We start from the raw sequence: 19,868 nt of genomic DNA, 5'->3' as shown, positions 1-19,868 counted from the left end.
CCAGTACCGCAATTGAAGGTAACAAAATAATTCTGCCTGAGGGACATCCCATGACTCCCAAAACGAATTCCAGATGGGGAAGGCCCGAGAAGTCAAAAAGTGTCGCACCTGTGAAAAAACATTGGCCACACACCAAGAGAACGCTCTTGGTTGATCTAAACCCAGCGGGAATAGAGAAGATTGTTAATAATTTGGAGCAAAGGTAGGAAAGGTGACATCAAGCCACTGGAGTAGCGTACCGAGTCCCACACTTGTAGACCATGGAGCAAAATCGGACTTCGTGTCATAGGGCGTAGGGTGGGGGGAGCCATAGAAGCAGCGATGTTGCAATAGGGGCACAATTAGGTAGTTCCAACAGGACCCAGAGAGGAACGTCAGATGAAGCGTGCAACATAGATAGTGGGGCAATCTGGCTTGCCTGATAATATTTAGTTACATTAGGCACCCGAAGACTTCCCTGGAGTCCGTGGACAAAAAGCGTATTTCTGTAGACTCTGGTGCGCCTGTTGGCCCACATAAATTGCATAATCCTCGCTTGAATCAACGGAAGGAAATGAGGAGGAACCTGCACTGGGAGGGTGTGAAAATAATGCAACAATTTAGGCAGGATGGTCATTTTCACTGTGTTTTACCCGTCCTATCCAAGACAGGTGCGGAAATTGCCAGGAGTGCATAAGAGAGGACACAGAGTGAAGCAATGGATAATATTTCACAGCAAAGAGCCATAGGTGGGGGTCAAGTGAATTCCTAGGTATTCAAGTGAAGAGGAAGCCCATTTGTAAGGGAAGTGGGATTGTAGGTGCGAAACCAAATCTGAGGTCAAAGTAATATTGAGAGCAACAGTCTTATCCAAATTAATACAGTGACCCAAAATCAAGGAGAAACACGCAAGAACCTGTTGCAAATTTGGGAGCTTCATCAGGGGATTTGTGCGAGTCCAGAGGGCATAATCCGCAAAAAGTTTCAACTTAAATTCCTGACCCGTGTATGGAACACCCGATATATTACAATCAGCGTGGAGTGCTAAAGGCAGCGGCTCCAGTGCCAGGACAAAGAGCGCCAGGGACAGGGGGTATCCCTGTCTCAGCCCCCGCCAATTAGGAAAGGGATCTGAGAAATACCCAGCATATTTTGCTGAAGGGGAAGAATACAAGGCTTGAATCCAAGAAAGAATAGTCCCCAAAGCCCCAATGAGACAGCACAAACTGCAGATATACCCAGGATAAAGAATCAAAAGCTTTATACATGTCTAAGGATAGTAAGAATCCCGTGATTTTATTGTAGATGGTGTATGGATGGACCACTTTACGAACGTTATCACCTGCCTGCCTCCCAGGGAAGAAACCTGCTTGGTCTCCGTGGATCAGACTATGCAAATATTTATTGATACGAAGACATCACTGCACATCATCTGTTGTCATAGGAATAATGAGATATGAGCTCTGAGCTCGTCCGGAGAGGGCAAAGAGCCCTGTCCTAACTCATTGAAATAAGCAGCCAAAAAGGGTGCCAACAGGGTCGCATATTTCTTATAATAGAGACCTAAAAAGCCGTCAGGACCCGGGGCCGTGGTGGACCATAGAGATTTGATAGCTTGAAGCACTTCTGATATGGTTACACAGGCATTGAGGGCTATCCGCGCCACTTAGGACACTCCAGGAAGTCAGAGATTCTAAAAGAACGCCTCTGCCTGAGCTACAGGGAAGGGATCTGGTTTAGCGTAAAGGTCTGAAAAGAAGTCCACGAAACGGGAAACAATCTGCTGGGGATTGATAGTACAACCTCCTAAGTCACAACCGGATTGGTTTGTGGGGTTTCCTCACAGAATTGAGTTTCCTGGCCAGCATCGTACCCAGCTTCTTAGCACAGGAATAAATGTATGTTTGGTCCATCTCAGGGCCCGTTCAGCCTCCGAAGAAGCCAGAGTGTCCTGCATGCGTTTATGAGCCGCAGATGGGTGCGACTTCCAACGAGCATCCGCAAAGGCCAGTAGAGAGTGAAGATCCAAAAGACGGTGCTTCCGAGCCGTCGCCAGTTGTATAATGTGGTCCCGCACCGTGGGTATATGCGCCTCCCACAGGGGCATTGCCGAAGAGACAGATCCCGAGTTTTCCGCAAAGTATGTATGTAAGAAACATTCTATTTTTTGCCAGGTAACCTGAGTGGTCAATAAAGATTTGTTAATGCGCCAGTGAAAGGGGCGCCGTGCCAACCCTGAGAGGGCAAGGAGTAGAACCTGGGGATCGTGGTCTGACCAGGGTGAGGCAGGGATAGATATCCATAAAAATAGAATAATAAAGTGAGCGCTATCCGGTCAGCAGCTAGAATACTCAAGGTAACCAATATAAAACCTTGTCATAAACATATAATAAGTAAGTTAAGAGCTAAAATGATAAAGTCTGTCCCACATAGGAAATAACAGTAAAATTATTATAAATGAATTATAAATAAATTATTCAATAAACGTGACAGTCTGTGTGAATAAAAAGGTGCGGAATGACAATAAAATCCAGTGGCGGTGCTCCAAATGGTGTGGTTAAAAATTACGCGCTCACCAGATGCGTAATTTAAATACGCAGTGTATGGACCAGTAGAGGTCTCCTTAACAGGTATAGGTCTGGTCTGGGTCGCGAATAATCCTCCTTCAGGGTGGAGTTGTTATAAGCCCAACGGAGAGTAAATGGATCCAGCTGGCCAGAGGTCCCTTTAAGGGATAGATGGGTACAGGTGCCTGCTTACAGGAACTCCCTTCTCTGGATTCAATGGATGGATGACTGGATCAAACGGGCTCTATAAATAAATTGCTCCTCAAAGGAGACCATGAAGAGTGCCCATAGTGCAGTAATTTTAAAAGGTTTATTAAATAATTAAAACGAATTTGCAAATTCAATAGAAATTGATAAAATCAGTATGATATGCAATATAGCAGCTAAATTTGAATATAAATTAATATAATATAATCAAATAAGGTTTGCTGACATAAAACATCCTCATATCATGTGTGCATACCAAAAAATATATTTTTCAATAAATGTCGCATTGCTAATTATTATCAATTATTACCCATATAGTAATTATGCAACTATCAGAATATATAATTTAGAGCAAAGGACAAACAAATCAAAATTAAAAAGTAATAATAATAAAAAACATAAAAGTCTCTGGTACCAACTTAATAGTGATAGTCCCAAAATATAATGTGATCCAAAAAAAACAATTGTAAAAGTGAATAAAAAATAAAAAAAAGTCTCTATTGGTATAAAAGCAGGCTTACTTCGCTTTTTGTTCACATATGGAACTTTTAGAAATTCTGTTGCACCATGTGAAGAGTGGTGGGTATCCCTTAATTGCTTCCCAATGCTTTTATCCTCCTTGCCACTATCCCCGCAGGGATCTTTCACTCCTTCTGCTCTTTATCTCCTCCTTAGATGTTCCTCAGTAAGAAAAAAGACATACTGCCTTATCCTTTTAAGGACTAAAATGCTTTATTGCGTGCCCAAATGCACTCGCATTAGATAAGATAAAAAACCGCTTTGTTTAAAATCAACTGCAGACAACTGTGTGCGCCGCACACATAGTATACTCGCCGTCCACGGGTGTGTAGTGACGTCGTAGCCCCTCCCCTATGCGTCAATATGCAATATAGCAGCATCAGGTCAGAAAGAAACTAACCCTCCAGAAACTAAGATGGCCACCGGGCCTCCACGTGGCTCCGGCGGCGTGACGTCACAACGTCCTGGCTCCTCCTAACGCCTTTCATTTCACCATTGGTATCCGCCTCTGAAGAAGTGAGTGCGCACGAAAAGCTGAAGCGATTGGGGAGCGTAGTAAGAGACAAAAGTAACCTCCTGGTCCCAGAGGGTTCCCTGCAGGAGCAAGTACCTGCCCGTGGGGTCCAAGCTTCCACTTTTGAGTAGAACTTCACTTTAAATAATGTATACAGTATTTTTCAGTCACTAAAATGTCTCTCGATGTCTGGAACTACCTACATGGGCATGCTTGGCTTGACTAAACCTTCTGTTCCAAGGTCCTGCACTGCATCCAGCTTCTTAGTTGGCTTTAAAAGAGAAGTAGGGCTTTTTTTCCCCCATTTATACATACCTAAGTAGATGCTGTATCTGTCCCCCACCAGCTGTAAGTGTGAGAACTCAGTGATCACATGACCGCTGTTTGCTGAATTCTCACAGCCGCTCTAAACAGAGAGTGGTGATTATCAGTCATCGCTGTCTGCTCTTCCCTCCCAGTGCACACTAGAGCGCTGGGTTGTGGAGGGGGAGGGAGCGAGTGGCTCAGGCTCTCGGTGAATCACTGAGAGGCTGAGCCAGGTGCTTTTCCAGACTCTGAGATGGACCTTTTCCCAGACTGGGCCAGCTGAGTAACGTCAGCCGAAAGCGGGCTTCAGCCCGCTGTCAGCTGAAAACAGGTCACAGGCGTGCAGAATGAACTGCACTCCTGTGATCCACAGGAGCAGTACAGCCAAAACAGCTTTGGCTGCACTTCTCCTTTAATGCCATGGCTATTGAACACAATGTTTTGAGAGAATAAACCACAATTGCCTAGTGATTGTGCTAGTTAGCGTTTCTGTTAGAATTCTGGATAGAACTGCACTTACAAGAGTTACATCTTGTAATAAGGTTCGTCAGTACCCATAAAAGCTTGCACAAGTCCCGCTGGTCTTGCTGAAGGTAACCAATGACTGTAGTCTTTGTGCGGACCTCCTTTCCCTGTAAGGAACTATGACTCACTGTGGCCTAACTGATTGTCTGAAATACATTCACCACACTGTTCGTTTTGCCCTGTGTGGTGAGAGCAACTACTGTGTATTTCAGACAGTCTATCAGTTTGGCCATACTGAGACATAGTTCCTTACAGGGAAAGGAGGGCCATACAGAGATTACAGTCATCGGTTACCTTCAGCAACACTAGGGGGACGTGTGCAAGCTTTCATGTGTTCTGATGAGCCTTATTACAAGGCGTACCTATTGTAAGTGCAATTGATCACTTGTTTTTACTGTGTCAAATAAAAGGGATAATCACACTAGGGGCTGCACGCTAATTTTTTTGTTGCTAAGATTTTGAGAGAGCATGGTTTCCAGGGAAGTTTTCACCCCATGCCCAGGGCATGTAAGGCTTCTTCGAGCAAGATCTACCATCAGACCCGAAAAGCCTTCTTAAACGGTAAGAGACTTCAGACTTAAATTTAGAATCTTTTTGTAGCTCGGACCCTGACTTTTTTCAGTAGTGCCCAGGTCTAGCCGCACCAAAGATTCAGGTCCATTCTGTAATATAGCCTCGGGCACTAGACCCTGCATGTGGGACACATCCTTGGTACAGGAGTACAATGAGGTACAGTTAGCGTCAGCTGAGCTATACAGGTCTAGGGCAGTGGCAGTCTACATCAGTGTGATCCATTCTCTGAAGACTCCTGTGGAGAGAGGGGTATGCCCTCTTGTAGTGGGTCAAGCAGGGAGTCCCCAACTGCTGGGTTCTACACTGGAAAAGGGACAGTACCTTGGTGTGGTGAGTCCAGAGCTTTGCACCTTTCTCTATATGCACCGCCAAACTACCATCTCACCCAGTTCACGTCCTTCTAACTGCTATTCCTGGGTGTTGTATGTAGACCCTGGGTCCCTGCCTTGTGTGCATAGGGGTGGGCAACTTATGTTCGCTAGGGCTGCTTAGACTCTAAATGGTTTGGAGTTGCCATTACATAAAGTGCATTTTTTTCCTCACAGCTGAGGAGATTTTTTTGGGTGGCTGATCAGTCCTTTGCTGGAATCGGGTAAGTCCTTTCTTCTGTTGACCTGGATGGTTCACACAATGGATGCCAGCTTGTTGGGCTTGGAGGAGTCCAGGGGATGAAAACAGTCTAAGGAATGTGGTCATCGAGGGAGCCCAGACCCTCCATTAGTATTATTGAGCTCAGGGTTATCTGCCTGTCCCTGCTGTGGTGGACCAACCAGCCTCAGGGACGACTGACATGGGTTCAATCAAACACCACAGCTGTGGCTTACATCAGGGTGTAACCAGAAGTAGTGCAGACCTAATTCTGGCTTGGACTGAAAGACACAACCACATCCCCAGGGTAGACAAGTGGCAGGTAAACGTTCACAAATGGTCTCTTCACCCTTAAGTGTTCTGGGACATCTGTCGCCATTGGGAGACCGTATCAGTGATCATTGCTAATGCTGTGGGAAATAGCTCCAGCTGATATACACTATATTGCCAAAAGTATTGGGACGCCCGCCTTTACATGCACATGAACTTTAATGGCATCCCATTCGTTCATCAATGTGTGTAGAGTTGCTGTTGTTCCCAGTTGCTTCCACTTTGTTATAATACCACTAACAGTTGACCATGGAATATTTACAGTCAGGTCCATAAATATTGGGACATTGACACAATTCTAACATTTTTGGCTCTATACACCACTACAATGGATTTGAAATGAAAGGAACAAGATGTGCGTTAACTGCAGACTGTCAGCTTTAATTTGAGGGTATTTACATCCAAATCAGGTGAACGGTGTAGGAATTACAACAGTTTGCATATGTGCCTCCCACTTGTTAAGGGACCAAAAGTAATGGGACAATTGGCTTCTCAGCTGTTGCATGGCCAGGTGTGTTATTCCCTCATTATCCCAATTACAATGAGCAGATAAAAGGTCCAGAGTTCATTTCAAGTGTGCTATTTGCATTTGGAATCTGTTGCTGTCAACTTTCAAGATGAGATCCAAAGAGCTGTCATTATCAGTGAAGCAAGCCATCATTAGGCTGAAAAAACAAAACAAACCCATTAGAGAGATAGCGAAAACATTAGGCGTGGCTAAAGCAACTGTTTGGAACATTCTTAAAAAGAAGGAACGCACCAGTGAGCTCAGCAACACCAAAAGATCCGGAAGACCACGGAAAACAACTGTGATTGATGACTGAAGAATTCTTTCCCTGGTGAAGAAAACACCCTTCACAACAGTTGGCCAGATCAAGAACACTCTCCAGGAGGTAGGTGTATGTGTGTCAAAGTCAACAATCAAGAGAAGACTTCACCAGAGTGAATACAGAGGGTTCACCACAAGATGTAAACCATTGGTGAGCCTCAAAAACAGGAAGGCCAGATTAGAGTTTGCCAAACGACATCTAAAAAAGCCTTCACAGTTCTGGAACAACATCCTATGGACAGATGAGACCAAGATCAGCTTGTACCAGAGTGATGGGAAGAGAAGAGTATGGAGAAGGAAAGGAACTGCTCATGATCCTAAGCATACCACCTCATCAGTGAAGCATGGTGGTGGTAGTGTCATGGCGTGGGCATGTATGGCTGCCAATGGAACTGGTTCTCTTGTATTTATTGATGATGTGACTGCTGACAAAAGCAGCAGGATGAATTCTGAAGTGTTTCGGGCAATATTATCTGCTCATATTCAGCCAAATGCTTCAGAACTCATTGGACGCCGCTTCACAGTGCAGATGGACAATGACCCAAAGCATACTGCAAAAGCAACCAAAGAGTTTTTTAAGGGAAAGAAGTGGAATGTTATGCAATGGCCAAGTCAATCACCTGACCTGAATCCGATTGAGCATGCATTTCACTTGCTGAAGACAGAACTGAAGGGAAAAATGCCCCAAGAACAAGCAGGAACTGAAGACAGTTGCAGTAGAGGCCTGGCAGAGCATCATCAGGGATGAAACCCAGCGTCTGGTGATGTCTATGCGTTCCAGACGTCAGGCTGTAATTGACTGCAAAGGATTTGCAACCAAGTATTAAAAAGTGAAAGTTTGATTTATGATTTCTATTCTGTCCCATTACTTTTGGTCCCTTAACAAGTGGGCGGCACATATGCAAACTGTTGTAATTCCTACACCGTTCACCTGATTTGGATGTAAATACCCTCAAATTAAAGCTGACAGTCTGCAGTTAAAGCACATCCTGTTCGTTTTATTTCAAATCCATTGTGGTGGTGTATAGAGCCAAAAATGTTAGAATTGTGTCGATGTCCCAATATTTATGGACCTGACTGTAGTAGCAAGGAAATTTCACAGCTGGATGTATTGCACAGGTGGCAACCTATCATGGTACCAAACTTGAATTCACTGAGCTCCTGAAAGCGACCCATTATTCCACAAATGTTTGTAGAAGCAGTCTGCATGCCTAGGTGCTTGATTTAATACACCTGTGACCATGGAGGTGATTGGAACACCTGAATCCAATGATTTGGAGGGGGTGTCGCAATACCTTTGGCAATTTAGTATATATCTTCTGTCTGCTACAGATTCTTCCTTGGCTGCATCCCAGGTTTGAGGAAGGCATCCCAGTAATCTTGGTGGCATCAAACTGGCCCAGAGTGACTTGGTATTTGGAATTCTATCACTCCTGGGAAACACTCCATGGCAGCTCTTGACTGACTGAACCTGCTGTTTCAAGGGCCAGTTTACCTTCCAGCTTCACATCCACCAGCTTGATGGCTTGGCTGTTGAAGCCCAAGACTTCTCAGAAGGTCTACTATTGCACTTAGAAGCCTTACTTTTTATGGTTTGAGGCACTGAAGTTATGTCCTAGGCAACACTTGGCCTTGAGCACCCTGAAGGGTATCAAGTTTTGGCCTTGACTATCAATTTTCAGTGACCTCTGGCCACTAATTTGCTGGTAAAAGCCTTTGTTCAGGGAGTGGCTCATGTAGCGTACCCTGTTCATTCACCAGTCTCACCTGAAGATCCTAGTCTGGTCTTTTCAGCTCTACAGAAGTCTCCCTTTGAGACCATTGAGCATATTCCCTTGCCCAACTGTACTCGAAAGGTGTGTGTGTGTGGTTCTTTATCATACATCACAGGACACAGAGCAGGCTATTTATGACTATGTGGGTTATATGCCACCTATAGGTGAATGTACACTGGCCGACCAATCAGAGGAAGTCATCCCCGATTTAACCCCTCCTACACAGGACGTACTTCAGTTTTTTCGCCAGTGTCTGTAAGGTGGATGGTCACTGCAGGTGTTGCATGTGCTTTAGGAGCATACCTGAAGGTCCAGAACGGTTCCATTAGAGAATCAGGGACTTTAATCGAATCCATTCGAAAAGCTGTGAGCCAAGATGGATGGTACCCGAGCCTCACTGGATAAGGAGAAGAATCCTTGGGGTTTTGCCTGTAACACAGCCTTACGGCGCTGGACGCCGCGTAGATGGAACCCTGTGCAGTTTTAGAGCTTACCAAGGCGCTTTCCAGTGGGGTGCTATACAGGTCTGAGGCAGTGGCCCCACATTATGGGGGACCAGGTCTTTAAAGGTCAGGGACCTGCGGCAGGACTGGTAAGATATCTCCTTTTTTCTCTCTGAAAAAAAAAAAAAAACGCTCAAATTTGCAGGGAAAAGGAGAGGTGTTGTTGTTTGGCCAAGGTTTCCATTAGGGGAGTGGCCATGGCATTTTGTTGCTGGGACATGCTTGCCTGTTGTTTTAGTGGTTGCCACTAGGGGGAGCATTTTGGTCCCTAGGAGTGTGGCCGGCCATTGGCCGCAGGGCACGTGCATGGCACAGCTCTTTGGTCTTCACCATAGTGGAGTTTGGAGTGTGACTGTTTGAGGTTGTGGACAGGTGTCTTTTATACTGATAACAAGTTCAAACAAGTGCCATTGATACAGGTAATGAGTGCAGGACAGAGGAGCCTCTTAAAGAAGAAGGTACAAGTCTGTGAGAGCCAGAAATCTTGCTTGTTTGTAGGTGACCAAATACTTAATTTCCACCATAATTTGCAAATAAATTCTTTCCAAATCAGCCATGGAGGAATGGGCCAACATACCAGCAACAGTGTGTGCCAACCTTGTGAAGACTCACAGGAAACGTTTGACCTCTGTCATTGCCAACAAAGGATATATAACAAAGTATTGAGATGAACTTTTGATATTGACCAAATACTTATTTTCCACCATAATTTGCAAATACATTCTTTGCAAATCAGCCAATGTGATTGTCTTCTCTTTTTGTCTCTCATAGTTGAGGTCTACCTATGATGCCACTTACAGGCCTCTCTCATCTTTTTAAGTGGGAGAACTTGCACAATTGGTGGCCGACTAAATACTTTTTGCCCCACTGTACACACACACACACACACACACACACACACACACACACACACACACACACTTTTAGTTTTTGAGGGTATGTACATCCAAATTGGATCCGCTGGATCCTTGAAAACCATTATCCAAAACACATATTAAAGATTTATTCAGGAATGAAACAGCTGCATCCACTACAGGCATACCCCATTTCTTAACAAACTTCTCTTCCATGGGGTACAAAAAAGAAAACCTCTTTGGTGATCCCAGTCAGCATGCATAATTTTTACTAATAAAACACAGCGTATTAAAAATAAAATCCTTATGTTTAGTGCTTTGTGCTCATGTGCTCCAATATAGTGTCACATGCTCAGAAGAAAAATCCAAAATGAATATCCCATGCCTCGAAACAAAATTTACACAATGTGATTGTCTGGATTTTTTTTCTCATTTTGTTTCTCATAGTTGAGGTCTACCTATGATGCCAATTACAGTCCTCTCTCATCTTTTTAAGTGGGAGAACTTGCACAATTGGTGGCTGACTGAATACTTTTTTGCCTTACTATATATATATATATATATATATATATATATATATATATATATACAGTATATATATGCACACGTACATACACACACACATATATAATGTGTGTGTGTGTATATGTATATATATATATATATATCTATATCATACATACATACACACACACATATATATAATGTGTGTGTATCTATATGTATGTGTGTGTTTATGTATATTGTGGGAACTCGCTTCAAAATGGTAGAGCTTTTCTTGTGAAAGCACACAGCAACTCGCTTCTTTAAGGGCTTTTTTGCCCAATTTTATTTAAAAGAAAAAAGTTCCATAAACAAAAATGCTTCCCACGCAGGGGTATCCACCATCAAGCAAATTAAACAGTATTCAGCCTCCTGGCTTGTACGCAGTTTTAAGTCTGTCTCCTGCAGACTCTTCCCAAAATATGGCTCTCGCACACAGCTAGCCACTAGCACACAGCTAGTCTGGCTTCCACCTGACTCCAAGGCAGAGACCTCCCGTCTGCCAGGGTGGAGCCCTCCTGACTCCTGTCTGCCGGGGTGGAGCCCAGAACCATGGTTAGGCCTCTACAAAAAGCTCTGCACCCACCTGTACAATCAGTGTGCTGGGGGTTCTCAAAACATGGACCCCGGATTGGAGATTTCATCCCTCCCAGACCTCTTTGAAATCTCCAGGCTCCAGATCCCAAAACAGACTTTCCCTCCCAGACCTCTTTGAAAGCCAGTTTCCTCTGCAATACATCAACTCTCTGGAGCCCCTCAACCTGCCTGGTTGAGAATCCAGGGTTTTCAGCTTGATTTTGACCGTGGCAGGACACCGCACTGCCACATATATATGACCTAACTGTAGTTGCCTAAGTAAACAGTGCATTGAGGTTGGCTTGTAAGTTGGAGACATCCTGTAAGGACTTTATTCCACTGAACAGCCTGGTGTCATCTGCAAAGACTGAAGTGGTATTTTTAATCTCAGACCCTATATCGTTTATAAATATAATATAAAGTAAGGGTCTCAACACTGAACCTTGGGGTACACCACTGACAGCTCTAGACCATTCAGAGTATGAATCATTAATCACTACTCTCTGAATACGATCTTTTAGCCAGTTTTCTATCCATTTTAATACAGATTTTTCGAAGCCTGTATACTTTACCTTACATATTAGCCGTGTGTGGGGAACTGTGTCAAACGCTTTTGCAAAATCCAAGTATACCACGTCCACTGCCACCCCTCTGTCCAAGGTTTTGCTTACCTCCTCATAAAAAGAAATTGGATTTGTTTGACAACTCCTGTCTTTCATGAATTCAATACAGCACAGCCATCCAAAGCAGTGTGATTACAGTAAAGCACACACACAGAGGTTACAGTGAAACCACACACAGTTAACCCTTTGATCGCACCTCATGTTAACCCCTTCCCAGTGCCATTAATATAGTGTCAGTGCTTTTTTTTTTCTTAGCACTGACCACTGTATCGGTGTTAGTGACACCAAGTCCGTTCCCCCCCAGTGTCAGAATGCCCACCACAGTACCGCTATAAGTTGCTGATTGCTGCCGTTACTAGTATATATACACCGCCATTTGTAAACGCTATAACTTTCACGTAAACCAATTAATTTACACGTATTGAGATTTTTTTTTTGTAGCAAAGACATGTAGCAGAATACATTTTGGCCTAAATTTATGATGAAATTTTGATTTTTTTTCTGCACATATTTAATAGCCAAAAAGTCAAAAAATTGTTTTTTTTTTCTCAAAAGTGTTGGTCTTTTGTTTTTTATAACGCAAAAATTAAAAAACAGGCAATCAAATACCACCAAATGAAAGCTCAATTTGTGGGAAGAAAAGGATGTAAATTTAATTTTGGTGCAGCGTTGTATAAACAAGTAATTGTCACTTAAAGTAACACAGTGCAGTAACTGAAAAAATGGCCTGGTCAGAAAGGGGGGTAAATCCTCAGGAGGGCAAGTGGTTAAACGGTGATAGTGTTCCTTCATTTTTATATTTAATAAAAGCTCTTTTGTTATTATCTCTAGCTTTTTTAACTTTGGCCATGAGCCACATAGGTTTGATTTTTAGCCTTTTAAACTTGTTGTCCATGGGAATGTATTTTGTAGTGTGTTCACATACAGTCTACATTTCAGGTTACCTTTGTGTCCTTGGGACCTGAACTTGATTTTGAAGGTTTTGCAAGAACCACCATTTGAGCCTATTAGAGAGATTCCACTGCTCCTGTTGACTAGTAAGGTTTTGTTTCTAGTGGCAATCACTTCTGTAAGAATGGTGTCGGAGCTGGCAGCTCTTTCTTGCAGAGAACCATTTCTGGTTTTACATCATGATTAGGTGGTGTTGTGACCTCAACCGACTTTTTTTTAGTAAAGGTGGTATCTAGCTTTCATCTCATTAAGGATATTGTTCTGCCTTCATTCTTTCCTAGTCTCAGTCAGCAAGAGAAAGATCTCTGTATACCTTGGATGTGGTACTCGCTGTAAGGGTGTTCCCGGAGGTCACAGCACAGGTCAGGAGGTCAGATGCTCTGTTCGTGTTGCCAGAGGGACCTAAGCAGGTACAGACGGCATCCAAGGCGACTATTTCACATTGAATATGCCAATTGATCGTTCAAGCCTATGGTTTAAAAGGTAAGGTCCCACCCTTTTGGGTGAAGACACGCTCTGCCAGGAGTGTGGGGCATCCTGGCTCAGGTTTACAAGGCTGCTTCATGGTCTTTGGTTCACATATTCACAAAGTTCTTCCAGGTGGATGTTAGAACTGCAGATGATTCTGCCTTTGGCTGCAGTGTTTTACGGATGGCTGAGTAGGTCCTGAGGGATTATTGACAGTGATTATCATGATGTCACCCTCCCCTCATATTCTTTGCTTTGGGACATCTCACATAGCCATGAATAGCCTTCTCCATAGATGTACGATAGGGAGCCTGCTCCCATGATGTACGATAAAGAGAACTGGATTTTTTTCTATATGCATACCTGTAAAATCCATTTCTTGGAGTACATCAGGGGACACAGGTCCTGCCCTTCTTTCTGGATTTTCATTGTTTGCTACAAAAACTGAAGTACTTCCGGTGTAGGAGGGGTTATATAGGGGAGGACTTCCTCTCTGATTGGTGCGCCAGTGTCCATTCACCTATAGGTGGCATATAACCCACATAGTCATAAATAGCCTGCTCTGTGTCCTGTGATGTACTCCAAGAAATGGATTTTACAGGTAAGTATGTAGAAAATAATCCAGCTATTTTTGTGGCAGTCATGTCATTGAGACAGGTCTTGGAACAGGCTTGCCTTATCTTGTAAAGAACCATTAATTGGTCTTCATAAGGACAAGATGGTTTTGAGGCCTCAGGCCTCCTTTCTTTCCAAGGAGGTTTCTCCCCTCAGCTTAATCAGTGCATCGTCCTGCCTTCTCTTTGTCCAGCTCCAAAGCATCCCAAAATGTTTTTTTTTTCACACTGTTTAAATGTGATACACACAGTATGAGTTTACCTCTTGGCCACTGATTCAAACCTGAAACTCGAATACTCTTTTTGTCCTGCCTGCCTGCTCTTTCAGGGGGTATCCTGCATCTCATTCCACTATTTCTAAGTGAATTAGGCAGGTTATTTCTAATGCATATGCTTTGAAAGATAGGAATCCTTAATTTCTTGTGAAGGTTCTCAATTTGTTTAGTGTGTACTTCTTGGGCCTTTCAGCACCAGGTTTCAGTTTCTCAGATTTTCAAGGCCACCACCTGATCCTCTGCTCATGTTTGTTTTACCAGGTAGATGTTCAGGCCTCTGCTGGTGCTATCTTCAGTGGTAGGATGCTTCGAGCTGCTCTTTGGGAATCATATTTCTTTATTTTGCCCTGTTGGCATTCTGTTATGTGTTGTCCACCCCACAATTATATTGCTTAGTGTCATTCCATTTTTCTTACCTTTAAAATCCTTTATAGTACAGGACACACTGCACCCTTACCTCTGTTCTGGTGTATCCACTTAATGCTTGCTAAAAAAAATAGTATTGGTAGGAGAAGGAGGGATTATATAGGTTGCCGTAACAGTTTTTTTGCAGTGTCCTCACCTGAAAGTGGCAGCATATATCCCATGGCCTTGATTAATGAATGTCTGTGTCTTTTGCTTTACTCCCAAGAAAAATCCTTACCTGTAAAATCCTTTTCTTGGAGTACAGTATTGGACATCCTCCCCTCTACTCTGGTGTATCCCCTTACTGCTTGATAAAAAAAAAAGTGGGGATTGTTTGTAGTAGGAGGTATTATATGGACTGTCCTGTTCAGTTTCCTCACCTGAAGGTGGCATAATATAACCCATGGTCTTGATTAATGTAAATCCGTGGCCTGCTCTGTACTCCAAGAAAAGGATTTTACAGTTAAATAAACCTTATTTTTTGTGTCCTTACTTTCTGTTCTAGTGACCCCTTTCTTAGGGACAAAATTGAAGGCACATCTGCCCAACTATCAAACTGTAGTAATTAACCTGTACTAACGCGTATGCTGCCTGTTACTGTTACTTTACTAATATAAATAAAGCACATGTTCACGTTAATTTGGGACTTTGATTAAAAAATTGACTTAGAAAAATTGTAAGGTTTCTAATCATATCTGTGCTTTCATTGTGCTGATTTACACTCCTAATTGTGGCAGTCACAATAAAAGGATATTATGGAAAGTAGTTCTGAGCTGGTGCGTTGCATCATTGCCTATATTGCTATATATAGTTGGCATAATGTGAATTATAATGTAATGTGGGGAAAAAGCCCTCCTATGAGAAAGTCCTAGTCTGCAAATGTTCAGAAGCATAGGTACCATTAGGCCCTAAAAGTAGAATAGTTAAAAACACATAGGAACAAAAACACCCCAGTCTTCTGAATTTGAAGCAGATTCTGCACATAGAGAAAGAGTATTGTTTATTAATCATCTTTCATTTGCAGATTGCTGGATTTGACATTGATGGAACAATTATCACAACAAAGTCCGGAAAAGTCTTCCCAACTAATGCTGATGACTGGAGGTAAATGGGCCTTCAGGCAATGAACAATATAATAAAAAGCGACTTGGGTTGCAATACTGACCGTTTAATTAGGAGCTTCCCTGTGCAGTACATCTGAATAAGGATTTTTGTACTTACTGTAAAATCCTGTTTCATTGACAGATACAGCTCTCGTACCTTTAGCTATTTGGCAATTGTTTGTACTGCTTTGTTCCAGTTTAGCTTTCCTAGCAATGTGGAGGGTTTGGCCACCAGGAGGTGACACTATAACCCAGTTGCCAGGATTTAGCAATCAGAGCTGTGTGCACCAGTGAACTTAGAGAAAAAGATTTTAACAAACTTAGTGATCATTTAAAGCCCAACAACAGGCTTAGGCAGCTGCTCCCAAATTGCTAATACACCCCCCCACCCTTCACCCGAAGGCTCTGCATGTACAGTTCATTTTGAGATACTGTATATAGATAGATATGTACTGTGCAAACGTTTTTGAAGGAACTCAGCAGGTTCCAAACATCAGTTGAAAAAATATATATATATAATATGTGTGTGTGTGTGTGTGTGTGTGTGTGTGTGTGTGTGTGTGTGTGTGTGTGTGTGTGTGTGTGTGTATTTATACAGTATCTCACAGAAGTGAGTACATCCCTCACATTTTTGTAAATATTTTGTTATATCTTTTCATGTTACAACACTAAAGAAATGACACTTTGCTACAATGTAAAGTAGTGAGTGTACAGCTTGTATAACAGTGTAAATTTGCTTTCCCCTCAAAATAACTCAACACACAGCCATTAATGTCTAAACCCCTGGCAACAAAAGTGAGTACACCCTTAAGTGAAAATGTCCAAATTGGACCCAATTAGCCATTTTCCCTCTTCTGTGTCATGTGACTGGGCATTTATTTATTTTAGGTACTTGTATAACACCGTCAATTTACGCAGTGCTTTACATATATATTGTACATTCACATCAGTCAATAACCCTAAAAGCGTATACAATCTAAGGTAGTGTTACAAGGTCTCAGGTTGGAATGGGGAGCAGGTGTGTTAAATTTGGTGTTATCGCTCTCACTCTCTCATACTGGTCACTGGAAGTTCAACATGGCACCTCATGGCAAAGAACTCTCTGAGGATCTGAAAAAAAGAACTGTTGTTCTACATAAAGGTGGCCTAGGCTATAAGAAGATTGCCAAGACCCTAAAACTGAGCTGCAGCACGGTGGCCAAGTCCATACAGTGGTTTAACAGGACAGGTTCCACTCAGAACAGGCCTTGCCATGGTCAACCAAAGAAGTTGAGTGCACATGCTCAGCATCATATCCAGAGGTTGTCTTTAGGAAATAGATGTATGAGTGCTGCCAGCATTGCTGCAGAGGTGGAAGGGGTAGGGGGGGTCAGCCTGTCAGTTCTCAGACCATACACCGCACACTGCATCAAATTGGTCTGCATGGCTGTCGTCCCAGAAGGTAGCCTCTAATAAAGATGATGCACAAGAAACTCACAAACAGTTTGCTGAAGACAAGCTGACTAAGGACATGGATTACTGCAGTGTTTCTCAACTCCAGTCCTCATGGACCCCCAACAGGTCATGTTTTCAGGATTTCCCTCAGATGAAACAGCTGTGGTAATTACTAAGGCAGTGAAACTGATCAAATCACCTGTGCAAAATAGTGGAAATCCTGAAAACATGACCTGTTGGGGGTCCATGAGGACTGGAGTTGAGAAACACTGGATTACTGGAACCATGTCCTGTGGTCTGATGAGACTAAGATAAACTTATTTAGTTTAGAGGGTCTCAAGCGTCTGTGACGGCAACCAGGTGAGGAGTACAAAGACAAGTGTGTCTTAGCTACAGTCAAGCATGGTGGTGGGAGTGTCATGGTTTGGGGCTGCATGAGTGCTACTGGCACTGGGGAGCTACAGTTCATTGAGGGAACCATGAATGCCAACATGTACTGTGACATACTGAAGCAGAGCATGATCCCCTCCCTTTGGAGACTGGGCCGTAGGGCAGTATTCCAACATAACGACCACAAACACACCTCCAAGATGACCACTGCCTTGCTAAAGAAGCTGAAGGTAAAGGAGATGGACTGGCCAAGTTTGTCTCCAGACCTAAACCCTATTGAGCATCTGTGGGGCATCCTCAAATGGAAGGTGAAGGAGCGCAAGGTCTCTTAACATCCACCAGCTCCACAATGTCATCATGGAGGAGTGGAAGAGGACTCCAGTGGCAACCTGTGAATCTCTGGTGAAGTCCACGCCCAAGAGGGTTAAGGCAGTGCTGGAAAATAATGGTGGGCACACAAAATATTGACACTTTCGGCCCAAGTTGGACATTTTGACTTAGGGGTGTACTCGCTTTTGTTGCCAGCGGTTTAGGCATTAACCTCCTTGGAGGTATTCCCGAGTGCAGCTCGGGGTAAAGTTTCAGCACCACAAGTGGTAACCTGAACTACACTCAGGAATACCCTGCAGCGTTGCTCCGGGATCCCTCGATCACTTACCTTGTCCTTCGCTCTAACGATGTCCCCCTTGCAGCATCCCCGGCCATCTCCTCCAGCCGATGCCGGCATCTGTCTTCCGGGTTCCGTTCCTTGCGACGTCAGGATGTACGGGGACGTAACCTAAGGGAAATTTAAAAATTTTAGAAAGGGACATTCACTAATACACTAAAATCACATAGTAAAACATTACTGTATCAAATAATTTCACATACATTTTATCCCTAGTGTTTTCTCCTGTGCCCTGCCTGCATTTTTACTGTTCTTTCTGCCTGGAAATTGAGAAACGTCCATGGCATCCAAAAAGCGTCCCTTTTAGGTCAAAAGCGGTTTTATACCAGCTAAAGAACAGTGATAGTAACTTAGAACCACTTTCAGAATTGAGTGATAATGATTCGTGGGGAAATTCGTTATCAGACACTGAAAACGATTTTGCGACCAAGATCAGTGATGTGCGAACTTGGCGCTATATTTCAAATTTCAGTGTTTTTGGTTTGATTACATTGTTGAATTAAATTTATTATTATATTATTATTTTTATGATTATTTATTAACCACTTCCAGACCGGACACTTTTACCCCCTTCCTGACCAGGGCAATTTTCAGCTTTTAGCGCTGTCACTCTGAATGACAATTGTGCGGTCATGCAACACTGTACCCAAATGAATTTTTTACCATTTTTTTGAGACAGATAAAGCTTTATTTTGGTGGTATTTATTCACCACTGGGATTTGTATTTTTTTGCTATGTAAATGAAATGTCCAAAAATTTTTTAAAAAAAGTGTTTTTTTTATAAAATTTTGCAAATAAATAATATTTCATCATAAATCTTAGCCAAAATGTATTCCGTTATCTTTTTAGTAAAAAAAAAAAAAAAATCCAAATTAGTTTATAAGCAAAAATTATAATTTTTAAACATTTTTTTTTACATTTTTATTTTATTTTTTTATATTATTATTATTTTTTTTTTTTTTACATACTGTCACCCTAGCAGTACAGTGTCACCATGGTGACACTGTACTACTTGTGGGGGGTGATGAAGATTTTTTTTTTTTTTTTACACATTGCTTTTACACCCATATAGGATGTAAAAGCAATCATTTCTCTTTCTCTCTGTGTGCATTCTTGCACTCATTGATAAGTACTGAGTGAGCTGTGATTGGTCACAGCTTGTCACATGGTACAAGGCTTTTGTGAATAGCCTTGTACCATGTGACCTCTGTGATCATTCACAGATTTCACACGTAGTAAGCAATGATGTCACAAGTGACATCTTGCTTACTACTTTGCATGTGATCACTGATTGGCCAATCAGTGATCACATGATCGGGACCTCGTACAGAGGTCCCGTCCGACGATCGGTGTTTCACTGTGTCCGGAGGACACAGCGGGCACCGGATCGCGGTGCTGCGCGCTCCCAGGGAGCGCGCACAAGCAGGGTGCGGGGAGACCGTTTATAGACGGCCACCCGACCCTGCAGTGCCACCGTCCGGCCGTTTATATACAACGGCCGGATGGGAAGTGGTTAAATTATATATAAATATTTCCATGCAAAAAAATTTACCACTTTGAGCACAGAAATCCTGACATAATCATTTCGTTAGGGAGGCTACTGGCTGTGTGTTGAGTTGTTTTGAGGGGACAGCAAATTTACACTGTTATACATGCTGTACATTCACTACTTTACATTGTAGCAAAGTGTCATTTCTTCAGTGTTACAAACAAAAGATACCTGTGCTCAAATCCCAAAAGCTAGTGCATG

General features: G+C 42.8%; 1 protein-coding gene across 1 annotated transcript in view; it reads left to right on the top strand.

The window, feature by feature from the left end:
• The window catches only part of PNKP (polynucleotide kinase 3'-phosphatase), a 114,645-nt gene that overhangs the window by 25,470 nt on the left and 69,307 nt on the right, over positions 1–19,868 (top strand). Inside the window, exon 5 of the mRNA XM_089671598.1 lies at positions 15,549–15,628. Within this exon, the coding sequence (XP_089527724.1) occupies positions 15,549–15,628 (80 nt within the window). The remainder of the gene's footprint in view (positions 1–15,548; positions 15,629–19,868) is intronic.

This window comes from Staurois parvus, unplaced genomic scaffold (assembly GCF_062004578.1).
Source record: "Staurois parvus isolate SC_StPar_1 unplaced genomic scaffold, SC_StPar_1.0 ptg000108l, whole genome shotgun sequence".
Classification (NCBI taxonomy): domain Eukaryota; kingdom Metazoa; phylum Chordata; class Amphibia; order Anura; family Ranidae; genus Staurois; species Staurois parvus.
Note: the sequence above shows the minus strand (reverse complement) of the source record. Positions and strands in the feature narration are given on the sequence as shown.